General features: G+C 43.4%; 1 protein-coding gene across 4 annotated transcripts in view; it reads right to left on the bottom strand.

The window, feature by feature from the left end:
- Window positions 1-23812, bottom strand: part of SMURF1 (SMAD specific E3 ubiquitin protein ligase 1) — a 45859-nt gene extending 22047 nt beyond the window's left edge. For all 4 annotated transcript variants that reach the window (XM_036392349.2, XM_036392350.2, XM_036392351.2 and 1 more), the window contains exon 1: window positions 23561-23812. In XM_036392349.2, the coding sequence (XP_036248242.1) occupies window positions 23561-23615 (55 nt within the window). In that variant the 5' untranslated portion in view covers window positions 23616-23812. The remainder of the gene's footprint in view (window positions 1-23560) is intronic.

The raw sequence follows: 23812 nt of genomic DNA, 5'->3' as shown, positions 1-23812 counted from the left end.
GGTCAGCAACGGGAGAAACTTGGATGTGAAACCATGCCAGCAGCAGAGCAGACAGCCCCTCCCTGCTGTGCAAAGCTGGGACTGGGCCACATTTCCTTCTCAAACACATCATCTCCAACCTGATGGCTGCTACTTCAAGCTCCAAATTCATGGACTTGGGTAGCTTTACCTACAAAGGCTTAAAAAGTTATTAATTTTATCCCTAGTTCAGAGAGGTTTTAGGAGAATGAGACCCTTAGCTCTTTGCCCAGGTCTTGCCCAAATCCCCTCTTTGCCCATTTTCCAAATTGTTTTTTCTTTTAGTTTTTCTTTCTGTTAAACAAGAAAAGTTCTGGGCTTGTCAGCAGGAGTGATCTCCCTGCATTTGTTGCAACACTACAAAAGGTACTAATTCTCCTGACTTGGGTATTTACATTCTGCCTCCTCAAAGTCAACCAACTTGTTTCAGCCTGACACAGGATTTGTTTATGTTCAGCTCAGGATTGTTGCACAGCTCTGAAAAACTTCTTTTCTTAATACAACAGATCCCAAACAACACCGAAACAATGTCTCTACATCTAGATTATAATATTTATAAAGGGATGGGAATGTTTTTTTAAGTACCTGACATTATTGAGATAATTTCAAAGGCCAAATTAGCCAGCTGGGTGAAGTGCTAGTGTGAAAGCATATTTGGCAGGAGGTGAAGAAAGGATGAGCCTTAGACAAAGTCAGCATTCACCCTGGGGATGTAACTTGAGTGAGCTGAGAGGTTCCTCTGCCAGGCCCTGGTTGTCCACCCTGCCTCCAAACAGAAATGAATCATCTGCTGTGGTTCAGGAGGTGCTGCAGGAGCAGGACTGGTGCAGTGAGGAGAGCACGGAGTGGCACCAGTGTCTGAACAACCCAGCTGAGAATTGCATCAGAAAGCTGCTAATTCACCCTGAGACACATCCTGCAGCAAGAGCAGCACTTTGCAGGGAGGCACAGAAAAACAGTCTGGGAGAGGAATAATTTCAAACATTCCCAAGTAAACAGCCTGACTCTGCATCAGCACCAGATTTATTCCCATACAGCCAGAATGTCTCAGTTTGGAAGGGACCCATAAGGACCACAGAGTCCAACTCCCAACACACCCCATCCCACTGCACACTGCTAAGATGTTACAAGGGTTTCCAGCTGCACAGTGTACAAAGGACGCGGTTTCCTGGGGGGAAAAGTAAAGTAAATAAGGCAAGTGATGAAAATATTCCATAGGCCCAGCCTGTACCAATGCAAAACAGCAGGCAAATGTGCACCTGGGACTGCATTCATTCACACTTTGCAAGTTAAAGGTAGGAGCCTCCATGCTCAAATTAAGGACCTTTACATGTGGATATGATCTGAGCTAAGCACGGCCTTCAACTCAGTATCCAAGTTAATTCTGGAGATAAGACAAGACAAACCAGCAGTACGTCCACATCTTCCTTAGGAAAGGTGGGGAGAGGTCACAGTGAACCAGGCTGGCAAATACCACCTTCAGCCATCTCTGGCCTTCCCCTGGATATTTCAGGTTAATTATTTATGCTTGTACAAACAGGCAGCCAGATTCCAGGATATATTCGTTTTACTTTGTGACAGAAGATAAACACAGGCCAGCAGGCTGATGGCATAGAAAGGACTTCACTCAATATTTCCTTCTGTACAGACCATCTTTAATCATAGAGATATGCAGCATAATCATTACAAGCACCACAGGCTGCTTGGTTTGTTCTAAGATAGAAGCAAAGAAGAACAATGAGGCTTTGGAACAGAAAGCAATAAAGATCTTCACATAAAATGAAACTAAAGTTACTGCACACAATTGGAAAATGAAAAAAGGTTGCAAAGCAGGTCAAATTTGAGACATCCAAGTAAGGGAAATATCTCTGCTAATGCTTCAAAGTCTGTGTAGGTTTTGACTTGTGAACTTGGTAGCCTGTGTTGGAGGTGCCCCAGCAGGACAGTCCCCTGTGTGTGCCAGCTCACAGCCTGGTTTCCACAGCAGAAATCCCATTCTGAAAAACAGTTTTGGGAAGGCTGCATTGCAAAAATAATGTACATGAAGTGGAAAAAAGCCTCCCCCAAAAAAGGAGAAAAAAGCAAACATCAGCTATACACCACATGCTGCTCCAACACCCTAAAACTCATGGCCCCACAGTTAAAATCTTTGCTGAATCTCTTATGTGAAATCACATCTCATCCAAACAGTTCCGTGGATTTTGTGGAAAATACTCTGAATACCACAAGCCACCCCTTCTGAAGTGCCCTGAGGAATGACTCTGCTTACAGTTGTGCTCTCTGCACATAACCTTAAATGAGACTTCACTGCAGATAAGGTCTGCTTTTATTTCTGCTACCAGACAACCCGTGAAGGTTTCACATGTCTGGTTTTTTTAAGGATGACAATCATTTATATGTGGTGGGGTACAAAAAATGATTTTATGGGAGAGGAAAGATGGCTGAAGTGTGTAAAAATGCAGTTCTCTACAGCTAGCCACACCGCTGAACTGAAATACACCACTTTACTCACAAATTGCACTTTAAATTGTCACCACAAAGGCCAAGGTTTCTATTCTAGTCATTTTTTTTGTTTGCTTTAGGAATACTTTTGGTCTTTCTCTTTGTCTGCTCGAGACTGAAATGCACAAATCCAGACTGCTTTAACTTCTCAGTAACCGAACCCGACCCGCTGCAGCGCCGGCGAGCACAAAGAGATAAACAAACCCACAGCCTTCCTCACATTTGCCAAATAAGCCAATTAGCTGTATGGAACTAATTTCATCCTGACATGCACCCTGAGTGGCCTTCACTAACGATCTCAGCATTGTGGTGCCAATGAGATTTGCAATCTGAGACACAAACCGACCAAAAAGCCCCGAGACCCCTCCGACTTCAGGCCCTGCATTCATGCCCTGACACTGGAAGGCTCTGCCTGAACTCATGCTAAACCAGACCTTGACTACCAGATTAAAGCAAGGCTTCATTATAAAACCCTCAATTCTCAAAGAGTCGCTAGAGTTGATACATGAACTCTTTTTGTGGCCCTTTTGTGTAGGCTGCAGTAAAAATCAAAGCCTCTTTTCAAGGCATGATCTCCTCGTGGGTTGGAACTTGGCTTCGTGTAGCCAGTTGCAAACACTAGACAACTTTGAAGAGATCTTCAAAAAACCACACACCCAGAAAAAGCCATTTTTATTAGTCCATTAACATGTCATTAAAGTATCTACTTAGTCAGGAATCTAAATTCCATCCTACCTAAGCAGAAACCAGTCACGAATGAGAGGCAGTTCTCCTACTGCAAAAAAAACCAAGTTGACAAAACACAAGAGCTTCATCTCTGCTCCTAAGAATTACTCAAACTGAAAAATTCTCCAACAATAGGTCTTTCACATACAACCAGCAAGGGCTGACTTAACCCTCAATATTATCAATCATTGAAAAACCCAGCACAGGGCTATTGGAAGAACAAGACTCATTAAATTCCCTTTTAACTGAGACTGTGTGCAGTACAAGACCAGTAAAGCAAGTTTAAAAATTAACTGACTGAGATGTAAAACTGCAGAAACACTGAAGAGTTATGGAATCAGCTGAAGAACTTTGCAGGGATAAGAAAGGGAGATCAATAGGAAGCTGAATTAATGTTGATGCACAGAATCTGAGAAAGGCACACAAATCAGAAGTGGGAATAAGCTTATCAATTATAACTCATACTAACTTTTCTCTCTCTTCTTCCCTCTTGCTCACCCCTAACAAATACCTGAGATAAAGGTTACCTCTCAGATTAAATCTTTCATTAAATCCCAGCTATTTGCCTCATAAGTTTTCTTATGACTTTGCAATGCCTCCCTCTAATCCAGCCAAGAGACAGACACAAACCCCAAATATCCCTGAGTGCAGGAGTCCTACAGACACACCCTCAGCTCTGAAAGCAGAACCTGCCCATGGGGCTTTGTCACCCATGTGCCACTCAAATTGTACTTCCATGGGTGCTTTTTCTTTTAAAGTTGATTTTTTAGGGCAAACCTTTCATAGACTGCTGTTTCAGCAGCTAATTGTTCTTCTTGGCCCTGAAGTGGTTACTCAGATGTGGGGAAAACAGCCAGAGATGCTGGGGCAAGAGTGAGACCCTAACTGGTGACACCTCCTCTGTCACCAAGATGTCCCTGAAGCTCTGTCTTCCCTCACATCCCTTCCACTTTCTCTTTGCTGACTGTCTCCAAACATGTCCAAAGCACAACCAGTTTCTGTGAGAACTGGAATTCAAGAGCTAAGTCAGTTATTACCATCACCATTTTACAGCCATTCCCAAGAACAGCCCTTTACACAGCTTTACCAGGAAATATGTTAACAGAACATAATGTAATTCATACCCACTGTATGGTTTCTAAAACTCACTCATCCACCCCCACCAATAATTCTGCCAGGACCACAGCCAAGTGGGACAATAATTTTGTAAGGAGAGATTTCCCAAATTCAGTCAAGATTCAACAAAGTCTCCTGGTTCCCTGAAAACAAAGGATTCACTCAGGCTTCAGCTACAGCATCAGCTTTTGTATACACTGGTAAGATACAGGAATATCTGTAAAAGCCTCAAAATTGCTGTTAAAACCACACATATGCTGTTCTCAGGGCAAATACAGCTTCTTAGCTGAGAGCAAAACAAAACAATTTCAATGGAAAAATATCCTGCTGGAAATACAAAATGGACTTTTCATTTACTCCACACTTCACTGTGCAAGTTACAGTTATTGGGATCAACACAGCTCTGGAATTCTTCCCTTATTCAATCTTTTGCATCTCTAACCACGTGCACTTTGCATTGAATAATTCATATTTCCAAGCAAGTGGTGTCTATCCAGACAGACTTATCTGCACGCCTTGCACATTCTTCTTGTGCTCACACTTTGGATCAGACACAACGTGAGCTGTGCAACATCATCACCAAAATGAAGCTAAAAACACACCAGGAAACTATGTGGCTCAATTCCCTTAAATTGCATTAAAGTTAAGGAATAAATCCATGCTGAAATCTCAATACTTTGCTGTTACAGTTATCCAAACACTGCAAAAGCATCTGGAAAAAAATTCCTAAAGCATGAAAAACATGTTCCTCCACCCACATGCACTCATAACTCAGATTCCAACTGAATTTTACTAAGATGGCCAAAAAATATTTTGTACTTTCAACACCAAGGAGGTTTCAAAGCACCTTTCAAATCCCTAAAAATGTTGGGATGAGGACCCTGTTCTCATCCCAACATTGCTCACAACAGGTCCCAGGCAGAGCTGGGGATTGAACCCAGCTCAAGCCCAGCCCTAATCCCAGAGTCCCAGTAACAAAAGGTCCTTTCTAGAAATCCTATCCAAATGTTCAGATATATGAATTTGTCTCTCTGGAAAATGTGAGGTGAACAACATTAAATTAAAAATCAAATACAGAACAGAAACCCTGAATGCTTTAGATATTGCTGAGGCATAAATGAGGTATGAAATAGCTGACACTCCTGCAGCAGAGAACAGTGCCTGTGCTCAGGCAGCATTTCAGGGAGGTGTGTTTCATTTAAGGTGTCTCTGATCTTCACTTTCAGAAGTTCAAGGTATAAAGCCTTGAACACCTTATTTTCATTACCAAAAAGAAGCCTAGAAGGACTCTCCTGTGCAGCTGATCATTTGCTTACTAATTCAGTACATAAAAGGCTTTTCCAATAAATATTATGTTCACTATAAAACACAGAAATTTAGATTCTCCTTCTTCCCAGATATTCTCTCTGGGGCTACCCAGACCACTACTACCACTGCATGTTTTATAAGCAGTTTGTGAGATTCAAGTTACAGGTATGTTTCTGTACTAACAGCAGCTTTTTTTCCCCCACAAAACACCATCCAATTAATGGACTTCGAGCTTTTACAAGCCATTCATTTCCTAATTCCGTGAGGAAAACCTGCACAACTGCTCTCTGCTGCTTTATAAAGGGGAGAAAGTGCAGAACAAGAGACCAAAACCAGAAGCAACACATTTGCGGGTACTTAACTGAGCACTACAATCAGCAGAATTCACAAGCACTCACACCAATTAAACCAGACCCAGCCTTGGGGTCCTGTCCACGGAGGAAAACATTTGAAATGTCAGGAACACAACGCACAACTTTTGTACTTTCTAAGCCAGTACTATCTCCAGCTCAATATATAAATATTGCCTTGCCTCGGAACAGCTGCTTGTTATGCAGAAAGCAGGAAGGAGTCTGACCTGCTGCTGCAGAACATGTGAAACCTGTGAAAGAAGAAACCTTGCTACAGAAAATCTTGGCAAAGTTGGAGTAGATACAGCCAAGCAACAGTTCAATAGAAACACTGAATTTTTGTCAAACAGCAAAAGGTCTACAACTTCCAAGTTAAAACGAAGCAGATTTCTCAGTTTAAAACTAAAACATATGTTTTGTATCTCCAAAGAGTGGCTGGTATTTACATTCCTTCACATACAGGTAGTGTCAGTATTTCAACAAAGCAATTTGAATGTTAAGCACTATTGTAAAGGAGGAAAAAAATGTAATTTAACACATTCTCAATCTCAATTTAAAACTGAGATTTGTTTTTCCAGACAAAACCAGTATTTGACTTTGGTATCTTACTGCAATTAAATAAGGTATAAAATCAACTTTACAGGAACAAAAGTTTCCAATTGGGGTATATAATAAACAGTACAAAATTAATGTCTGGTTTTCATCAAGTGCTAAGTAGATTGCTCAAAAGCAAGAACATTGTTATTCAAAAAATTGATGGTGTTATGTGTAAGTTGTAAACTATGTAAACTATTAGTTCATCCCATGGGGCTTAAATGTATCAGCAAAAGAGCTGTAGTTAAACAATCCACATGGAACGTTGCCTTAGTGCTCAGTATGCAGCTTTGGCTCTGGACTGCTCAACTCAGTGTTGAACTGAAGCTTCCTTGTGAACCAGGAGCAGGAAGCTGGCAAGAGAATCACTTCAGTGCCCCAGGAAGCTGCTGATGTTGAGATAACTTCCAGCAAAATGAAGGGAGGGAAAAAATCCCTATGTTAAAAACATAGAAAATACAAACCAACAAATTTTGCCAGAGTAATTTTTAGAAGCTCATAAATAAAAGTGTAAAAACACTGATGACCACTGCGGTCACAATGTTCAAGAATCCAAATTTCTTCATTCGTATGGAAGCAGTGAATGAAGAATTTTCAATACAGAAAATCCACAGGAAAATTTGGCTTACAGGCAACTATGTACATAGAAAGAAACCCCAGAACAATGCAGGGGACCCAACTTATTTCAGTGTAATCAAGACTCATTTTGAATTTCAATAATAACTGTAAATCTTGTAACAAGCAGTTGCTCAAAATCTATTGCAAAGAGTAACACTTACCAAGCACCTCTTCTGGCACTACCAACTTCAGTAACTGCTACCAGGAGAAATTCCAGCAGGTACTGGATGACTTTTCAAGAGGCACAGTCAATATCCCAATTTTTTTTTTTAAAGTAAATGAAAAGCATTCTTTCTTTCAAGTAAGGCATCAGCACCATATCACTACTTTGCCACCACATACCTCAGGTTAGCAAATGCCTCAGAAACTTTCCCTGATTTCCAGCACATCTTGCTGTTTTCCATGCTTGGATTTTTACTGAGGTATGCCGAGTGCTTTTTGGCATGTTTGGATAGAAACATAAAAAGCCTCAAGTCTTGTCATGTAAAGCTTTTCAAAGCCACGGGCCTTGCTGCCAAAGAAACCTTTTCATGCTCTTACAGCTTTTGCCTTCCTTACTCTCAGACCTGCTGTTTGCTTTGCAGTCAGGATGGTAACAAACACATGAGCTGGAGCAGCCCTTTCTGACCTGACCCTGAGTGAGCTCTGACTTAAAATCAGGGCAGTAAAAGTCCATATTCAGGGAAGAGTTAAGGGAGCACAAAAGCCCAGAGCCATGAGTTCATTTTGTTCTAGGCTACTCAGAGTGGCCAGCCAAAAACTGACCCAGCTGGAATTCATTCCCAAGTACTTCTTCTTCCCAGAGCTCCCTGGGCTGTCGTTATCAACCTGAGGATAACAAACATATGGATCATCAAGATGGAGTTGGTGCTGGAAAGGAGTGGCAGAGCCTAATGGCCCATAATAAATGAAGTCTTGAGCCTAACTTGGATCTTAGTCCTGAGGTATAAACGCTTTTAATGTCTTAGGGGGAAAACTGCCCACACTAGATGGAATTAAACATTCCACTGACTTCTCTTCTTGATGGTTTCCCTGTTACCAGCTCTTGCACACATCTATTTTTGTCTTCATTACCATTCCATATTCAAATTATATCTGTCAGATTCCAGACGATTCAAGAGGCATGTGCAAAAAAAGGGAAAAATGACACCCTGACCATCCAGGTAAAATTTTCAAAAATAATTCAGGCTGATTAAGTGCTGAGCTACAAAATGGAACAATTGCTTTAATTTCCTATACAAAAGCTAAAATAAAGGTAGCAAGTTTAAAAACAGGAAGAGAGAAGAAAAATTGTGTTCACCCAAATTAAATTCTTGGCATCCTTTCTCATTTTGAATCAGGTACATTAGCTGTTTTACAATATTGCTTTTAACTCCTGGAATTTTTTTCTATCTCCAGTAGCTTGTTTTGTGATTATTCTGCCCATTTTAATCCCTTCCAACATCCGCCCAAGAGGCTACACATCGCTCTCCCCTGTCTTCATGTCTATTTTTTCATTTGTTCAGAGAACTCAGCTCCAACTCTCCTTGTTTACAAATGAGAAACCCAAGGCAGCCCCAAACACTCGTGTTTGTGGAGGGCACTGATGCTAAAAGGTGAGCAGCCACCTGGACACCTGCCAGGGAATCAGCTCGTCTGGGCTTATTGGGCTGGGCCTTGTGCCAGCCCTGCTGAGCCTGGGGAGGGATGTGGGGAGGTGACAGTGGCTGCACTGGGGAAGGAGGGGGACTGCAAGTAGATGTGCAGGAATAAGGAAGCTGCGGTAGAGGCAAAGGAGAACGGGACAGAAACGAGGCTTGTTCCAAAAAAAGACTGCAATTACAGAGGTATTAATAGCTTTGTGAAGCCAAATTTTTATCATTCATTCACCTACTTTTGTTCTTTTATTAACCCCAGGACTGAATTATTGTTTTCCTCTACAGGACAATTGTCCAGCTGTCACAGGGAAAACATCCCTAAGCAACAAACTTTCCAAGGAATCAGTATGAAAGCTTTTATGTAGAGGAAGAAAATCCGATTTAATAACCAGTTCCATTCAAAAACTCCAATGAGAGAATGATGTGTAAGAGACTTTTTTTGGTGCTGCCATTATCACAGGATAAGCCTTGTCTACATGAAGCATGTAGACACACTCCTTCCAATCTACCTAATCACCTATTAGTCACACGAGTGGTAAATCCCTGCAAGCACTTTGGCCCGGGCCGTGGTGAGCTGAGTTCCATCAGTTCTCATCTGATTTCCTGGCAGTGAGCTGCACGTGACTGCTGCCGTGCCCGAGGCAATGTGGGTCAATCCGTGTGTGCCCCGTGCTGCTCTCCAGGGACACACAGACACAGCTCTGTGACTCAGGAGCACCGGGCTGGCAGGAGGGAATTAGTGATGCTCTGTGCTGGGGAGCTCACACAGCACTGCCCATCCTCTGGAATGAGATCTCAGAGCACTCCAGAACTGCCTCAGCAAAATGCTCCTCCAAAATGCTCCAATGATGGAGAAGGCTGTCAGGCACATGGCACGACAGCAGCCACTAAAAGGAAGGTACTTCCTTCAGAAGTGATTAATCACCGTGGTGTTTGGTGTAAACAGATGTCCCAGCCGTGTGTCTGTCAGCTGAGCAGCACTGAGATGGACAATCCAACACTGCTGCTGCCTTGGGCTGGAGCAGGATTCCTCCCAGGGTATGCCCTGGCTGGATGTAGTTAACCAATAACCTCATGGCAGCACCCCCTTCTTCCAAACCTGATCTCCAATTAGTACCAAAGTTCAGTGGATCCCTGCTATATCTGTGTTATCACTCTCTTGCACAAGCAAAGCCACCCTCGCCACTTTAGGTATTTTAAGCAAAATGTCTCATTCTTGCATGACCTAAGGGAGGCACCAAACTGGGAGCTGAATGGCACCAAACAGGACTCTATGAAAAGAAGGCTTTTATTCCAAATAAAGCTGTATCAGCCTGTGTTATTCCCTTGTTCTAACCATATAGGCCAGCATCTATTTAAACTGCCAAGCTAATGACTTCAAATTTGATCAATAGTCTCTGTTTATTCAGCCAAGTGCTACTGACAGTCACCAGGGATGAACAACAAAACAAACACACTGGTCAGAGCCAATCCCTGGTTGAGCAAGAAAATCCAATCTGTGGTGGCAAACACCCTTCGATTGGATGGGGAGCTGGGGAGGGAGGCCTGCTGCCCACGGACACAGCCACAGCCCCTCTCCTGGGTGTCCACAGAGCATTTATCCACATTATCCTGCTAACAGCCAGCTCGTGAGCGCAGTGAACTCAAGCAGAACTAACATCAGAGTGGCTCCAACTCTTATTGTGTGCCATTGTAGCTATGCTAAAATATTTCCATTTGTTGTCAGATTAAGCATGGCAGGACATGACAACAATAAGAGGATGTCACTAAGCCTTTGGACCGTAGGCAGTGACTTCCCTCATTGTCACCTTATCCACTACAGAAGGAAATTTCCACTGGAGAAGCTTCAAGAAAGACTGGAATCATCTTCTTGAAAGCAGAACAAAAAAGTCCTTGACTGAATCTCCAGCCAAAGGATGCTAGGAATGTTTTAGTTACAGACTGGCTGCAGAGAGCAAAATAAAAATAGAGTTTAGAATGAAAACAGATAAGTAGAGCATGCGTAGCATTCTAGCACAGATTTTTCTTTCAAAACAAATAAACATTTTCATTGCAAAATCAGTTTCTCAACAGTGGCTAAACAATATATGTGGACCTTCCTCCCACTGGCAATTTTTATTAACAGCTTGCAAGCTCCTCACTAAAGAAACCCCCTTTCAAATCCCAAGTGAATCTGCAGTCACAAAGACTGGGATCTGGGTGAAAATGTTTTAGTGCATTATTCTGACCAGGATGTTTGGTCACAATTTTTTCAACATTATACATTCATCACTTTGCCTTTCAACAGCACCTGTTTGCCATTCTCCTTGTACAAAATGTCAGTGTCCATTACATCAATAAATTACAATCCCACTACTGCTCTGAGATACTTTGATCAAAGGTATTACATAAATAAACTGGAGCTTGAAGGAAAAAATACGATGCCTCTTCCTGTACAACCTTAATGCATATTCAGATATACAGACACAGGATTTTATACAAGTGACACCACTTGGTTCCAGGACCCTGCAAAAAAAAAAATGAAGTTCTCTTGAACAAAAAGTTCTTTATCAAACTACTATATTAGCACATCCAAAGCCCAGAACTTAATATCTAAAAAACTCAGTACATGAGGATAGCTGGTTCACTCAAAGCCTAAGACGTTTGCTTTCCAGTTTAAATTGATTAAATAGATTGAATACATTACATTTCGCATGGATGGTTAACAGTGCTAATATTCCAGACAAAATGAAATGCTGTATGAGGAAAATTCTCACTAGGGCTACCTCCCCCTGGATATATTCCTTGCTCTCACAGTAATTTAGTATAACGGAGCCCTAACAATTTCACTGAACAGGATTACACAAACAGCTCTTCACAGATCATGGCACAGAAGCTCCCAGAAATATCTATTTCTTCACTACCTTCTCCATACAGGGAAGGCACTTGAAAAACAGGCTGACACTTGCTTTGTGGGAATCATAAAGTAATATAATGTTGGTTGCTTTGTTTTTATGAAGAAGGTGCTTCTTGTTTATCAAATAGTCAAGATATTAAAAGGCAGCCTTTTATTTGCATTCATATCACAGAGGACCTGCACACCTCAGAATCAGATATTGTCCAAGCACTGAATGACAAACTACTGATAAACCCAAAAGAGAGCAAATTTTAATAAAAAATTTCCACAAGAGAAAAACCTTTAAACACCATTTCACTCCTTACTCCTTACTAAGCTATGTGGCACTAATTTGAAGTGATAGTGCTGTTCTTTTAATTAAAAAATGCCAGTAGGAGGTTGATGCAGTGGCTGGTGCTGGAAGCGACGTGTTTGCAGGGCGCAGCTGAAGCTTTGTGTGAGGAATTAAGGCACAGTTACAGCTGGGTGAAAAGGCAAAACAAAACCCCTAAATCCAAACAAACATATAGGGAGTGTTATTACAGGTGCTTGACCAAGTCATCTAGGTGTTTGTCTCACAGAATGTTAAATTCTGGGGGGAAAAAAGCCAACAAAAACCCCGAACACTCACCATAGTTCATGAATATTGGTTTACCTATAGCTGTGTGGGACTTAATTCAAAGATGTCCCTCCCCTTCCTACCTCAGAGCTCCTCTCTCACTTTCCCAGGTTGCTCCTTCCACACCTCCTGTGCACAGGGCTGGGACCAGGACCATTCTGCCAGACCATGGCAGAGGTGGATTTGCTCTCCCAAGCTCCACATCTCCATGAATCTTGAGCCCTGGTCTGCTTAATGGCTCAGCCTTTATCAAATTTGACTGAAGCCAGATGAAAAGCCAAAAATTAGTTAGAGGAGAATGACAGGTGAGATCCCTTTTCAGCCTGGTAATTTTTCAGTCTGGAAAAAAAGATTAAGCTTGTCCTGTAAGTTTATCCATCAGCATGATGGTCAAATAAGGCAACACTTTGTCCTGAAAAGTGTAGACAGCTTCCACATTCCAGGTTTCACTGCTGATTTGTGAAACACCAAAAGGCTAAAAAACTGATTAATCTACAAGAAATCCTCACAGAAATATTTGCTGGATCATTTCCCTCTCGGTCTTGCAACATCTTAATTCCAACAGCCCAGAGGAGGCCAGCAACCACATCCAGGGCATAAAAGAAGAGCTTTACACTGACATCTGGGAGTGATGACAATCCTGAAAACCAGTGGCTGCTCCTCCTGATACAGCCTCCCTGGGGAAGGAACATCCCAGAAACAAGCAGGACATTCTGCCTTTACTTGGCATATGGAGCAGCAAAGAGAAGTCAGTTTATCCACAAGCTTCTGGTATATTTACTCACCACTCCTACAACGACTATTTCAATCACGTTTACACTACCAGCATCATCTCAAACATCACAGATAAATCTGTTTTCTTCGGCTGTTTCAAAGTCTGTTTTCTCTCTGCACACTTGCAGGATTTACATCCTAAGGCAATGAGAAAAAAACCTGTTACTACTTTCCAACTGGGCTTTATTTTCTTTCCCCCCACCCCTTTCTATCAAAAATAGCTCTCATCTACGTTCTGGTTCAATTTGGAAGTAGCACATGCAGACTTGATAAGCATCCTGCAAAGGAAATGCCTTGAATTGCAGACTACTTACAACATATTTTCCCAAGCAACTTTTTATAAATCCCATTTGATGGCTGGTTTGCTAATTTCTATTGAAGCTTATCAAAACATTATTTGCAACAAGTCAAATTACTTCTATGATTGCACAAATAAAAAAAAAATTACAAAAGAAATGACTGTGACTAGAAGTCCAAGCCAAGCTGCTGGGTTATACTGAAGTGTTATTTATCCTGTTACCAGACAGACCTGGAACTCCAAGGAGGTATTTAATTTTAAACTGAACAGGAAAGCACCTATGTACATGTTTCTTCTGTTTGCCAAAGTCTCCTTCTGGAGCTGGTGACAGCACAACTGCTGGAGCTGATTCCATCACCCTCAGCAGATCCAGGGGCTGCAGAGCAGTGTTGGGCTGCCCGGCTGTCTCACATAGAGCTCGATAAATGAGCACAGACACATGAATTAATAAATCTTGAAAGAAGTCTATTAACAATAAATTCCCTAAAATTCTTGGAAAGAAGGAATAAAAGATGTAGGTGTTCCTATTATGGCACGTTAGCTGTACACATAGCATACTATTTTTAGTTAATTATTGCCCAATATGCAGAAGTCACTCTTATAAAGAGCCAGACACTTATTTCTACACCCTGGGCTTTTCCAGAGGTAAATTTAATGTTGGATTATTGAATGAATGATGGGATCTCTGGAAAAAGATGCAGAGATTTAAATCTGAGTGTGGTTACATCACAGAACTTGGTTAGATCACACACTTACCAAGTTGTATAAAGTCATTAAAGCCCGAGCTCAGCACTGAAGCCCTTCTCTGACTCCAGAACCTTCAGAGGCTGATGGACCATGCTGAGTTTCACAGCTGAACCACTCTCTGGCACTTCTGGCTTCCCTAACTTCACTTCTGCCTTTTAACCTCATCTCACCTTATTTCAGCACTCATCTGTACAAGGGGAACCTCAGCAGAAGTATTTTCACTGCGGTTAAAAACAATTTCAGGGGTGGGTTAAATGCATCGGCCGATCACAGCACAAAAACGCTTTACGTAAGGGATAGCTGGGAGATGAAAAATTAGATACACGGCAATTCCCTGCCAATTCCAAAACCCACAACATTTCAGGCTTTTTTTTTTTTTCACTAAGCCATTTCTGCTCTCTCTGATCTGCTCAGTAGGGTATTTACAGACACATGAGATATGAACATGCCCACTGCAGCACTTAATGCAGCCATTACCTGTCTGCAGATGTTTTTAAGAAAGAGATATGAGAGACATTGCTTGGAATTCCTTGGAATATAAAGCACTGAAATAAGTATCACTTGAAGAGCCCAGAAAATTCACCCAATTTCTCTTTCAAAGGCTGACATCAGACCTTTAGCTTACGCTCACCCACTCAACTGCTAACCCAAAGCTTACCAAATGTAATGGATTCTCTCCCCATTAACATTAAAGGAGCAACAAAGAGGTATCTGCTGATTAGACTTACACTTGTAAAATATGATATTTTAATTCTGAATTAAAGTGAAGTTCCCACATGCTTGTAAAAATGTCTGCACATGGGAAAGGAACCAAAACACATCAGCTACAAGGACAAAGAACACGGATTCCCTGGGAAATGCATCAATCACTGCAAGTGTGAATCAAACTGAAATTCTTCATTTTTCTAAATTCTGCATTTATGTAGTAAAAAAAAATTGTTAAAGCAACAGTACAATCCATATACTCAGCTCATTTTTGGTCTGGAGTTTTGGGGGTTTTTTCCTTCTTTTGCTCTTCAGGAAAACAGAGCACATGTATTTCTAAAGATGTTTCCTTTCCAATAAACTTTTCAGGTCATACACCCCATGTACTAAAGAATGTGCAAACACTGACCACAGGGATTGAGTTTTCTGCCACAATGTCTGGGTGGCTTTGAGGATGCAACACAGCCCAAACCTGGCATGTGAAGTAGAAGGGTCAGGGCCATGAAAAAAGAAAGTCCGGACTGATGTGAGGAGTTGCCAAAATAAATAAATTATTTTCCAGTATAAATAAGAAAGGCAACTATTTTCAGTGTTTTAACCTTTATTTTCAGGAGAAAAATACAAGGGGAGCTTTTAATATTGTCCTGGAAACATCAGGAAGACAAATTAGAAGCCCAGAATTTAACACGTGCAAATTTAATTTGCTATTTTGTGATGAAAATAAGATATGGAAACTTTAAATTGATAAATACATAACCATTTTATTTTAGTCTAATTATTAGAGGAAATAGGCAGATATTTAAGGAAGACAAAACTGTAAACACATTCAAAGGTCAACGAAAATGCTATTTTTCCTAATTCACTCATCCAAAATGCTATTTTACTCCAAATAACGAAATGTATCCACAAAGATCTCATCAACTTGAGGAAAAAAGATTGAATCCTATCAAAAATATTTCTTTTCCTGCTACTGGTTACCTATGAAAGCAAAAACTTCTGCCAGAGAAGGATAATAGCAGGTTACCCATGAAAGAAAAAGAAACAAATTTTATTTTTTTCAGCAGACCTTCTTCAAAATGAGTTGGGAAAGAAACATCCACCATTCAAAAAAACCAGCCACGGGTAAAACTGCACATTAGTGAGGACATAGAGGGACACTGAGCACTCCTGGAGTACAGCAGGCAGTGCAGTGGTCAATAATCCTTGAAGCCAATAGTGTGCTTTAACCCAGCCCCTCGTTCCTAAACTGCTGTGCAGCCTCAGCAACCAGGACCCCAAGTGTAAAATGGGAACCTGGTCCAAAGTCCAATTCCACAAGATTTTCCATCATTTCTTACAGTTTAGGATTATGAGCTTAACCCATTTGAGCAGCTCCATCACGCAAGGGCCGAGGCAGGGCCGTGCTCACCGGAGCTGCTGCTGTGCCAAGGACAATTCCCTCCAGCTGTGGCGAGGTGAGCACAGCTGGAACAGCTGCCTGCAGCATGGCCAGCTCACTGCAGGGATTGTGCATTATTTTTCCATTACTCCCAAACAATAATGGATTGTTTTACCCACAAACAAACCTTCCATTTAAATACTTTCTGTTAAATTGTATTAGTATGCAGAATAGTGCCCATATCCTCCAAAAAGATCCCAGGGAAGAGGATTTTTCCAGGGGAGGGGAAGACGAGTAAAGCAGGCTCTGCCAGCTTTATGTATCTATGCTGGGAATTGGGTAGCCTTGGGGATTTTTGCCTGCTGTGCTTAGTGTCCCTGACAACAAGCCAGTTTGAATTTTGGCCTTTAACTTGACAAAAATGCCTTACTGAAGAGGAAGGCATCAAGCTATTACAGCCCTGTGGAGAGATTCTTTCTGAAACAGCATGGATGCTTACTCTGCCAATTCAACTAGAGCATCATCAGATTTATCATCCTACACCCCCAAATATTCACCATGTAGCTGTCAGTTCATAAAAGAGTATGACAAAGAAAAAGTTCCATCATTTCTGCTATGTTCTCCAATTATATTTTATGACTTTCCCAGACATGGAAAACTGTAAAATATCCCCAGGGATCCTCTCTCATAAATTACTGAATTTCCCCTTAAACACATGTGAAACAAAGTTTTAAAACATGCAGCATCTTAATGCTAATTGACCTACTGCTTCACTTAGCAAACATACATGCAGCTTTCTTCTTTTATTACATTAATACTTACATAAATAATTATAAACTGAGATATACACACTTGCTGCATGGTTTACAAAATCACTAACGTCTCTTCTGATTTTCTCTCAAAAAACCTCACAACACATGACTTGCACACACCTGAGCTTTTCAATGTTCAGCAGCTTAGTCTAAATCCTAGAGCCAGGCTTACACAGGAAAGCTGAATCTGCACTGAAGTAGCTGAAGTGCGAGCACAGGTTTTCTTCCGCCAGCTTTCTCGTGGCAGGTGACAAATTTTTGGCAATGAGGGTCAGCAGACCAGGAAGGAGATAACATCTTGAGTTAGTGCAGCAGTATTGCAGGAACTCACTTGTAAGCACCTGAAACATCACAATGTCAGAGCAGCAGCTTCCTCACCACCAGCCATAATACAAGTGCTCCATGTCAGCTGCCCGCAGGCTCAACTGCAGCCTGCCGACAGACATGGGAGACAATGTGAGATGATAGCCAGGTGGAAAAAGCTGGGAGTGCCTCAACTGCAGTGCTGTCCTCACAGAGGGACGGTGAAGCACCAAGGACCACGGTAAGACCTCAGGGAAGACATTCCCTAAAAGCTGAGCAGATCCCAACACAATGGTTGTCAGCCTCGAGACTCGAGGTCGCATTGACTCCTCTCTGCCCCGACAACTGTCGGTACAGGAAAGAACAAACCATTTGCAGTAACAGTTTATTTCACTCTGGAGGAAGAAATTAGCATCTCCTTCCATGAAGAATATCAAAGCTTTCAGTGATATTCCAGACTTTAGCCCTTCTCATAGTAATACTTTAACTATTTCCAGAGGAATAATAATAGAGAAACGTAACAACAACAACAAAGATTCCATTCCAAACTTAGGGAAAAAGATGGCAGATGGAACATCTCTTCCAGCCTTTTTTTTTTAATTTTTTCCTCACTCAAGTCTTACATGAATTGCTCTGCTGGGTACATACCTAAACTTTACACCCAACTGATTTATCCACATCTTATCCAAACCATTCTGTTCCATCCCACTGCCTCCACCAAGACAGCCCAAACCAACACGACAGTGAGCAGTTGACTCAAGAACCATAAATAGCAGCAAGTAATCCAACCAGATTAATCCAGCTCTAAGCATGGCAACTGGACTGGCTTCAAGGTGGGCAGTAATCCAGGTAAACCTCCAAAAACCACACACATGGATGGTATTTCCATGATGTACTTCTCCATTCTGTGACCTGTCAAGCAAGCCTCCAGCCAGCTCAGGAAAAACTGAGGGGGCTCGCTGATCTTTATTTACAGTGGCAATTTTAGCAGCCTTGAGCTGCTGGCAGTAAAGTTCCTCTACCAAACACACAGAAAATCGTGGTATAAGAGCAACCTCCTCACTGAGAAATTCAACACTGCTTGTATTTCCCTGGAACCGATGATTAATTTTGAAACACAAACAGAAAGGATGATGCTACAAAATCTTAGAAATGTGATATAGCTGTTTCAAGAAATGGATGAGAAAACTGTTCTTAGACTGGTGGGCAGTATGGAATAAAAAAGAAATCATGAACTGCACCACTACATCCCAAATTGCATTTCTTTATATGAAGACATTCAATTTGACAAAAGAAAGTTTCAAGTCAGGAATAAAGTAGTTATTGTTTCTACTTTCCCCGCCTGAGGGGGATATTCAAACAAACTTCTTTTGGTGATTTAATTTACTTCCACCAGGACAATGGTGCTGGCACAGCTTTGACTTACTGAGAGAAGTAAAAAAGGAGATTTGCTCCCCATAGCCTGCCCAGAGGAACGGGCTGCTCTTTGGATTCCCACTTTGGCAGCCCAAAAACGTCAGCTGGCCAACTGCAGAGGCTGTGCTCTCCACTTCCTCCCGTGAAAGCAAAATTTTATTTTCCTTAATGTCCTCAGAGTTCCATGGCCCGAGCCTCTTTGCCATTCCTATCCACAGGGCTCTGAACAGCCAGGAATTTACCTTCACAAAAACGCTGCTGCTTCCCAAGGCAAACGGGGAAGGGAGGCAGAGGGAGGCGAGTGCCTCGCTCAGCATCGCACAGGAAACGCGCGGCCAAGCTCCGCACAGAGCTCAGCCCCGCGCTCCCATCGCAGCCGGCCCCGCTCCCAGCGGCCGGGGAAGAGAAAATCCTCACGAGAAGAAAAGAATGAGACACGGATTTCCACACACTCCCAGATTACCACAATAAATAAATTTGGAACTACCCAACTGCTGCTTCCCACCGTGTCCCCCCTGGCACAAAGCTGGCTCGAGATTAAATACCAGCTGCCAGGGAGGCTGGGATGAGCAGCCAGCTCTTCTGCATTCCTGCCCCAGCACTCTTCACCTGGAACCAGTGGTCCTGATGCCCAGCCATAAAGCTACAGCCAGCCCATGATGTATTCACCATGTTTGATTGAGAGACCCCCACACAGATTTTCACTGAACACGGGACAGAAAGTGTCCAGGTCACCAATATTAGTGTTGCTATCGATCAGTCAGTTAACTCTGCTGCACTGCTCGATACATTAGTCATGAAAGGGAAGTAAAACATCCTGACATTTGGGACACGCTTTAGTCTGTGCCTTTGTAACAATCCTAAGTGAACACTGCTCTAATGACAGCATAATGTTTTATCTTCTGCTTGAAGTCACTGTATTCTTTTATGGATTCCTTGAATCACAAATGCAGGAAGTCCCAAAGGCACCCATTTACCAGCTACCAACTGGCCAGACTCCGTGGCTGGGGCTTCCCTGAACTGGCTGACTACACTGAGCTGGAAGTGTGTGTGCAGGATACTCATCTGTGGCACTTCTTCCCTCTTCCCCTTTCTTTGCCACTGCTAAGCACAACCACCTTCCTTACAGCAATCAGATATATCACCTACAAATCCCCTCTGGCTCCTTTCTCACCTCACAGCAACCACCTGCTTCATCATCGTCTTCCTCACTCCTCCCTTGATGCTTCTGACACTGCACTTTCTTACCCCTCACACCTGGGAGGATTCTCACCTACAACTGCCTTCCACAGCTGCCACCATGAGCAGCAAATCTTCCCAGGCCAGGTTTTTCAAGGAGGAATTGAGGACTCTGAACCACAGTGAAGTGAGGTGCTTGGAGAAGATTATTTGGATCCTCCTGTTACACCAACTCAGGCCTCTCTGTTAAAGAAACTCAGTCCTCAACATGTGTCTGTGAGATCCAGCTAGGAACTGATCCTTACAGTTTAACTTCCCTCAGCTCCACAATGGCCCCAGAAGCCAGCCAGCTTTTAACACCTCAGCTGAGGCCCTGCTGAAAAAGCCAGAACCAATGAACCCAGAACGCAACTTGAAGCTTTTTTGGTGAAGTTCCATGTTTAGCCCATTTCTTCACGGCCTTTCCAGTTCCACCTGCAACCTTTGCCTACGAGGTACCTGGATCAGGGTGTCTCCCATCCCCAGCACCAGGAGATTGCAGATTTCACCAGTGCTTGTGGCTGGTACAAGGGTGAGCAAGGCGTGTGTGAGCCTTGGAGATGATGAACCCTTTGGAACTTCCCCAGGGAGCAGAAGCAAACAAAGCTTTCAGAGAAGCACAAGGCTAAAAAAGGGACACATGCTACATGAAGGTTCCCTGATCTGCAGATTGTGCTCCTCCTTGACCCAGCAGACCCTGAGCATATCTGGCAAGGACGTGCACTCACAGGATCACTTCATTTTTCCATCCTTGTGCTGGCAATTCCCCCACTGCCCTGATGACAGCACCGATAGGAAGAGACCACAGATTTAACAGGAAGTTTTCTCTTACTCTGCCTAGAACTGTTCCAAGGGACAAGAGACAAGGCCAGAGTATCTCTTGCATCACCCACTGGGGTAAAGGCTTTAGTGGAAAGAAGAGGAGAAACCGATTTGACAGGAGATTAGCATATTTGAGATCCACAGGTCACAAAGTCATTTCAACCTGTCATGCATCTCAGTGTTACATTGAGGATTTCAGTATTTCTGCACAGGGTGCACTATTTGCCATTTTACTTCATTACAATTTGCATCAGGCTAGGACTGACATCATTCTGTATAAGCTGGGAGATCACTTCTGCTAATCATCAGCAGATTGAGAACTTTTGCTTATATTCACATAAATAACCCCAACACTCCACTACCACAAATACCTTTACAACAGATGAGGAAAAAATTACTTCTTTAGAAAAATCACAGGAGGTTCAACCACTGTTCCTTTGCCATTCACCCAGTGACACTCCCAGGCATACTAAGTGGTATTTACACTGCTATTTTCAGTACTGCAAAACTTCAATGGTGCCTAATCACAGGAAACACAATGCAGGTAGTAAATCATAACAAACGAGGTCCTCTGTCTTGATTTAAATGTGCTCAAATCTCCCAAGAGCCAAGGAGATGAGAAAACAACAGCCAGGCTGGCTGCAGCTATTTGAAACAGGTAAGTCAGCACCCCAGTCCCAGCCAAGAACTCAGCATTGCCCAACGATTCCAGAGCTAAACCTCTCCCAGAGCAATTTATTTGTTGATTAAATACAGCAGTTTTTGTCACATCACCCAGATTTCCTGCTTGTGAAAACAGAAGATGTGTTTGAGCAAGCAGGAGATTTCTTCAATACAGTTAAAAAATGGGGAGTAATAAAAAATAAATCTACCAAGTTGCTCAATAAACTGAAACTTCAGTCTGTTCCAGGAAACATTCCCAGCTCAGAGAGAAGACTAGTGTATGCTAAAAGTAAAAGAGCATTTTGCTGCAGCATTCAGCCTTTAAAATTAAACCCAACAGCTTCTCTCTGTTATTTAAATGATCTCCTCCAGCTCAGAAGGGCTATGACCATGGCCTAAGTTACTTAACTCACATTTTTATTGACTGACTTGCATAAAAATAAGCCACATTAAGGACTGAGCTGACATTTGGTATACATCACCACAAAACTCATTTCAGATCAAACATCATTCATACAACCTAAAAATATTTCCAGCCTTCTCCCATCCAAGAAAAGGATTTTCAGATTTACATTATCCTCACAAACTTTGGTCTTCTGAAGCACAAGCAGTGCAGAATCAAAGGATTAAAAGAACACCAGGATTTTTATTTTTTGATGATCAGCCTCTGAGTGTGTTATGTGCCAGGAGCAAGTTAACCTGTACCTGCAGTTTCACCAGCACCGTTTTCTCATCATTTGCCAATGTTTTATGCACCCACACAGAGAAGATTCTTCTCCAGGGATCAATTCTGGTCACCCAGAGCTGCACTGTGGCTTCTCCAGCCCAAGTGACCTCCAAGCATCCACTTGTTGCCTTTGAAGCAATGGATTGGACCTTATTTTTTAATAATTCACACAGTCTCAACAAGCAGGAACTGTGTCTCTTCTCATTAAAGAAGCAGGCTCGGCATCGAGCAGAGCAGCTTCCAAAAGACTTAATCCAAATCTTTCAGGGTCCAACATAAATTGGTTTATCCACCCATGAACCCTCCAGAGGCCTTGCACAGAGGCAGGACAGACGCAGCTCTGGGTGTCAGCCCCTGCACAGGGAAGGAACTTCCAAAGCTGAATGCCAGGATGTGCCAGGTGAGAACAAGTTGAGAGGAAGGAGGGAAAATTAAAAGAACACGCTAAAAAAAGCCCAGCTAAAAGCAACTAAATGGGTATTTTCTCATTAGCAACTGAGTTATCCTCCTCGGCACACAGGAGGTTGGGGGGGTTGTTAATTAAAGTGAAGTAAGGCAAATTATGAACGGCTTTGCTGAAAGCCAGTCTGTGGGAGAGGTGGCCCTGGGAATCCTGCTGGGAAAGGTGGAGAGGAGCCCCCATGGAGGGGTCGCCTGGTCTGGAGGGTGGAAGGGGGAGCACAGGGATACCCCATGGGAGAGGGAACAGGGGAAACCCTGGGAAAGGGGGAAAGGTGTCACAAGGATGCCCACGGACAGGGAAGTGCAGAAGAGATCCCAGAAAGGGGCTGGGAAGAGGGCAGGGGTGTCACGGGGACCCCCACACTGGGAGCGTGCAGAACAGACCCCACAAGCGGGCAGAAGGCAGGGGAGAGTTATCAACAGAGACCACCATTAGGGTCAGGCTGCTCGAGGGGGTGGTGAGCGTCACCTTCCATGGGGACGGTGCAAGAAAGCCCCCAGGAAGGAGAAGCGTGCCCTGACCCGCTGGAGAACGAGGGGGACAAAACAGCGACAAACAGTGACAACCCCCCCCCCCCCCCGCCCTCCTCAAATTTCTGTCACCCCAAGGGGGCTCAAGCACCCCACGCCGGAGGGGCGGGAAAAAATATAAATACACAAAAGCGCAGAGAGGCTCCGCCGGGCCACAGCGGTAGAAGCGGAACAGAAAAACGGCGAATAAAAGTTAAGCAAGGCTGGAGCTCGGCCCGGCCGCCCCTCCCCTCACAGCCAGGCCGGGGAGGGGGCGAAGGCGCCGGGGAGGGGAGGGGACCCCGGGCCCAGCCGGGGATGTGCGGCCACACACACACACGGTGCCGCCGCCACCCCGTTACCTGTGAGGCGGATCTTGATGCTGGATCCGTTCCGGCGGGTACCGGGATTCGACATCGCGCCTGGAGGAGAGGAGGAGGAGAACGAGGAGGCGGCGGCGGCGGCGCCGAGCTCAACCGGCGGCTCCGCGCGGCCCCGCCATGCGAGCCCGCCCGCTCCTCACGATGCCGGGAATACCCGGGCCCGCGTTCCGGCGGCCGCCGCAGGCTCGGCGCCCTCAGCCCCTTCCCCAGCCGCCGCCTCAGCGTCAGCCT

The sequence above is a fragment of the Molothrus ater genome, chromosome 16 (genome assembly GCF_012460135.2).
Source record: "Molothrus ater isolate BHLD 08-10-18 breed brown headed cowbird chromosome 16, BPBGC_Mater_1.1, whole genome shotgun sequence".
Taxonomy (NCBI): domain Eukaryota; kingdom Metazoa; phylum Chordata; class Aves; order Passeriformes; family Icteridae; genus Molothrus; species Molothrus ater.
This window is presented reverse-complemented; position numbering and strand designations above follow the sequence as displayed.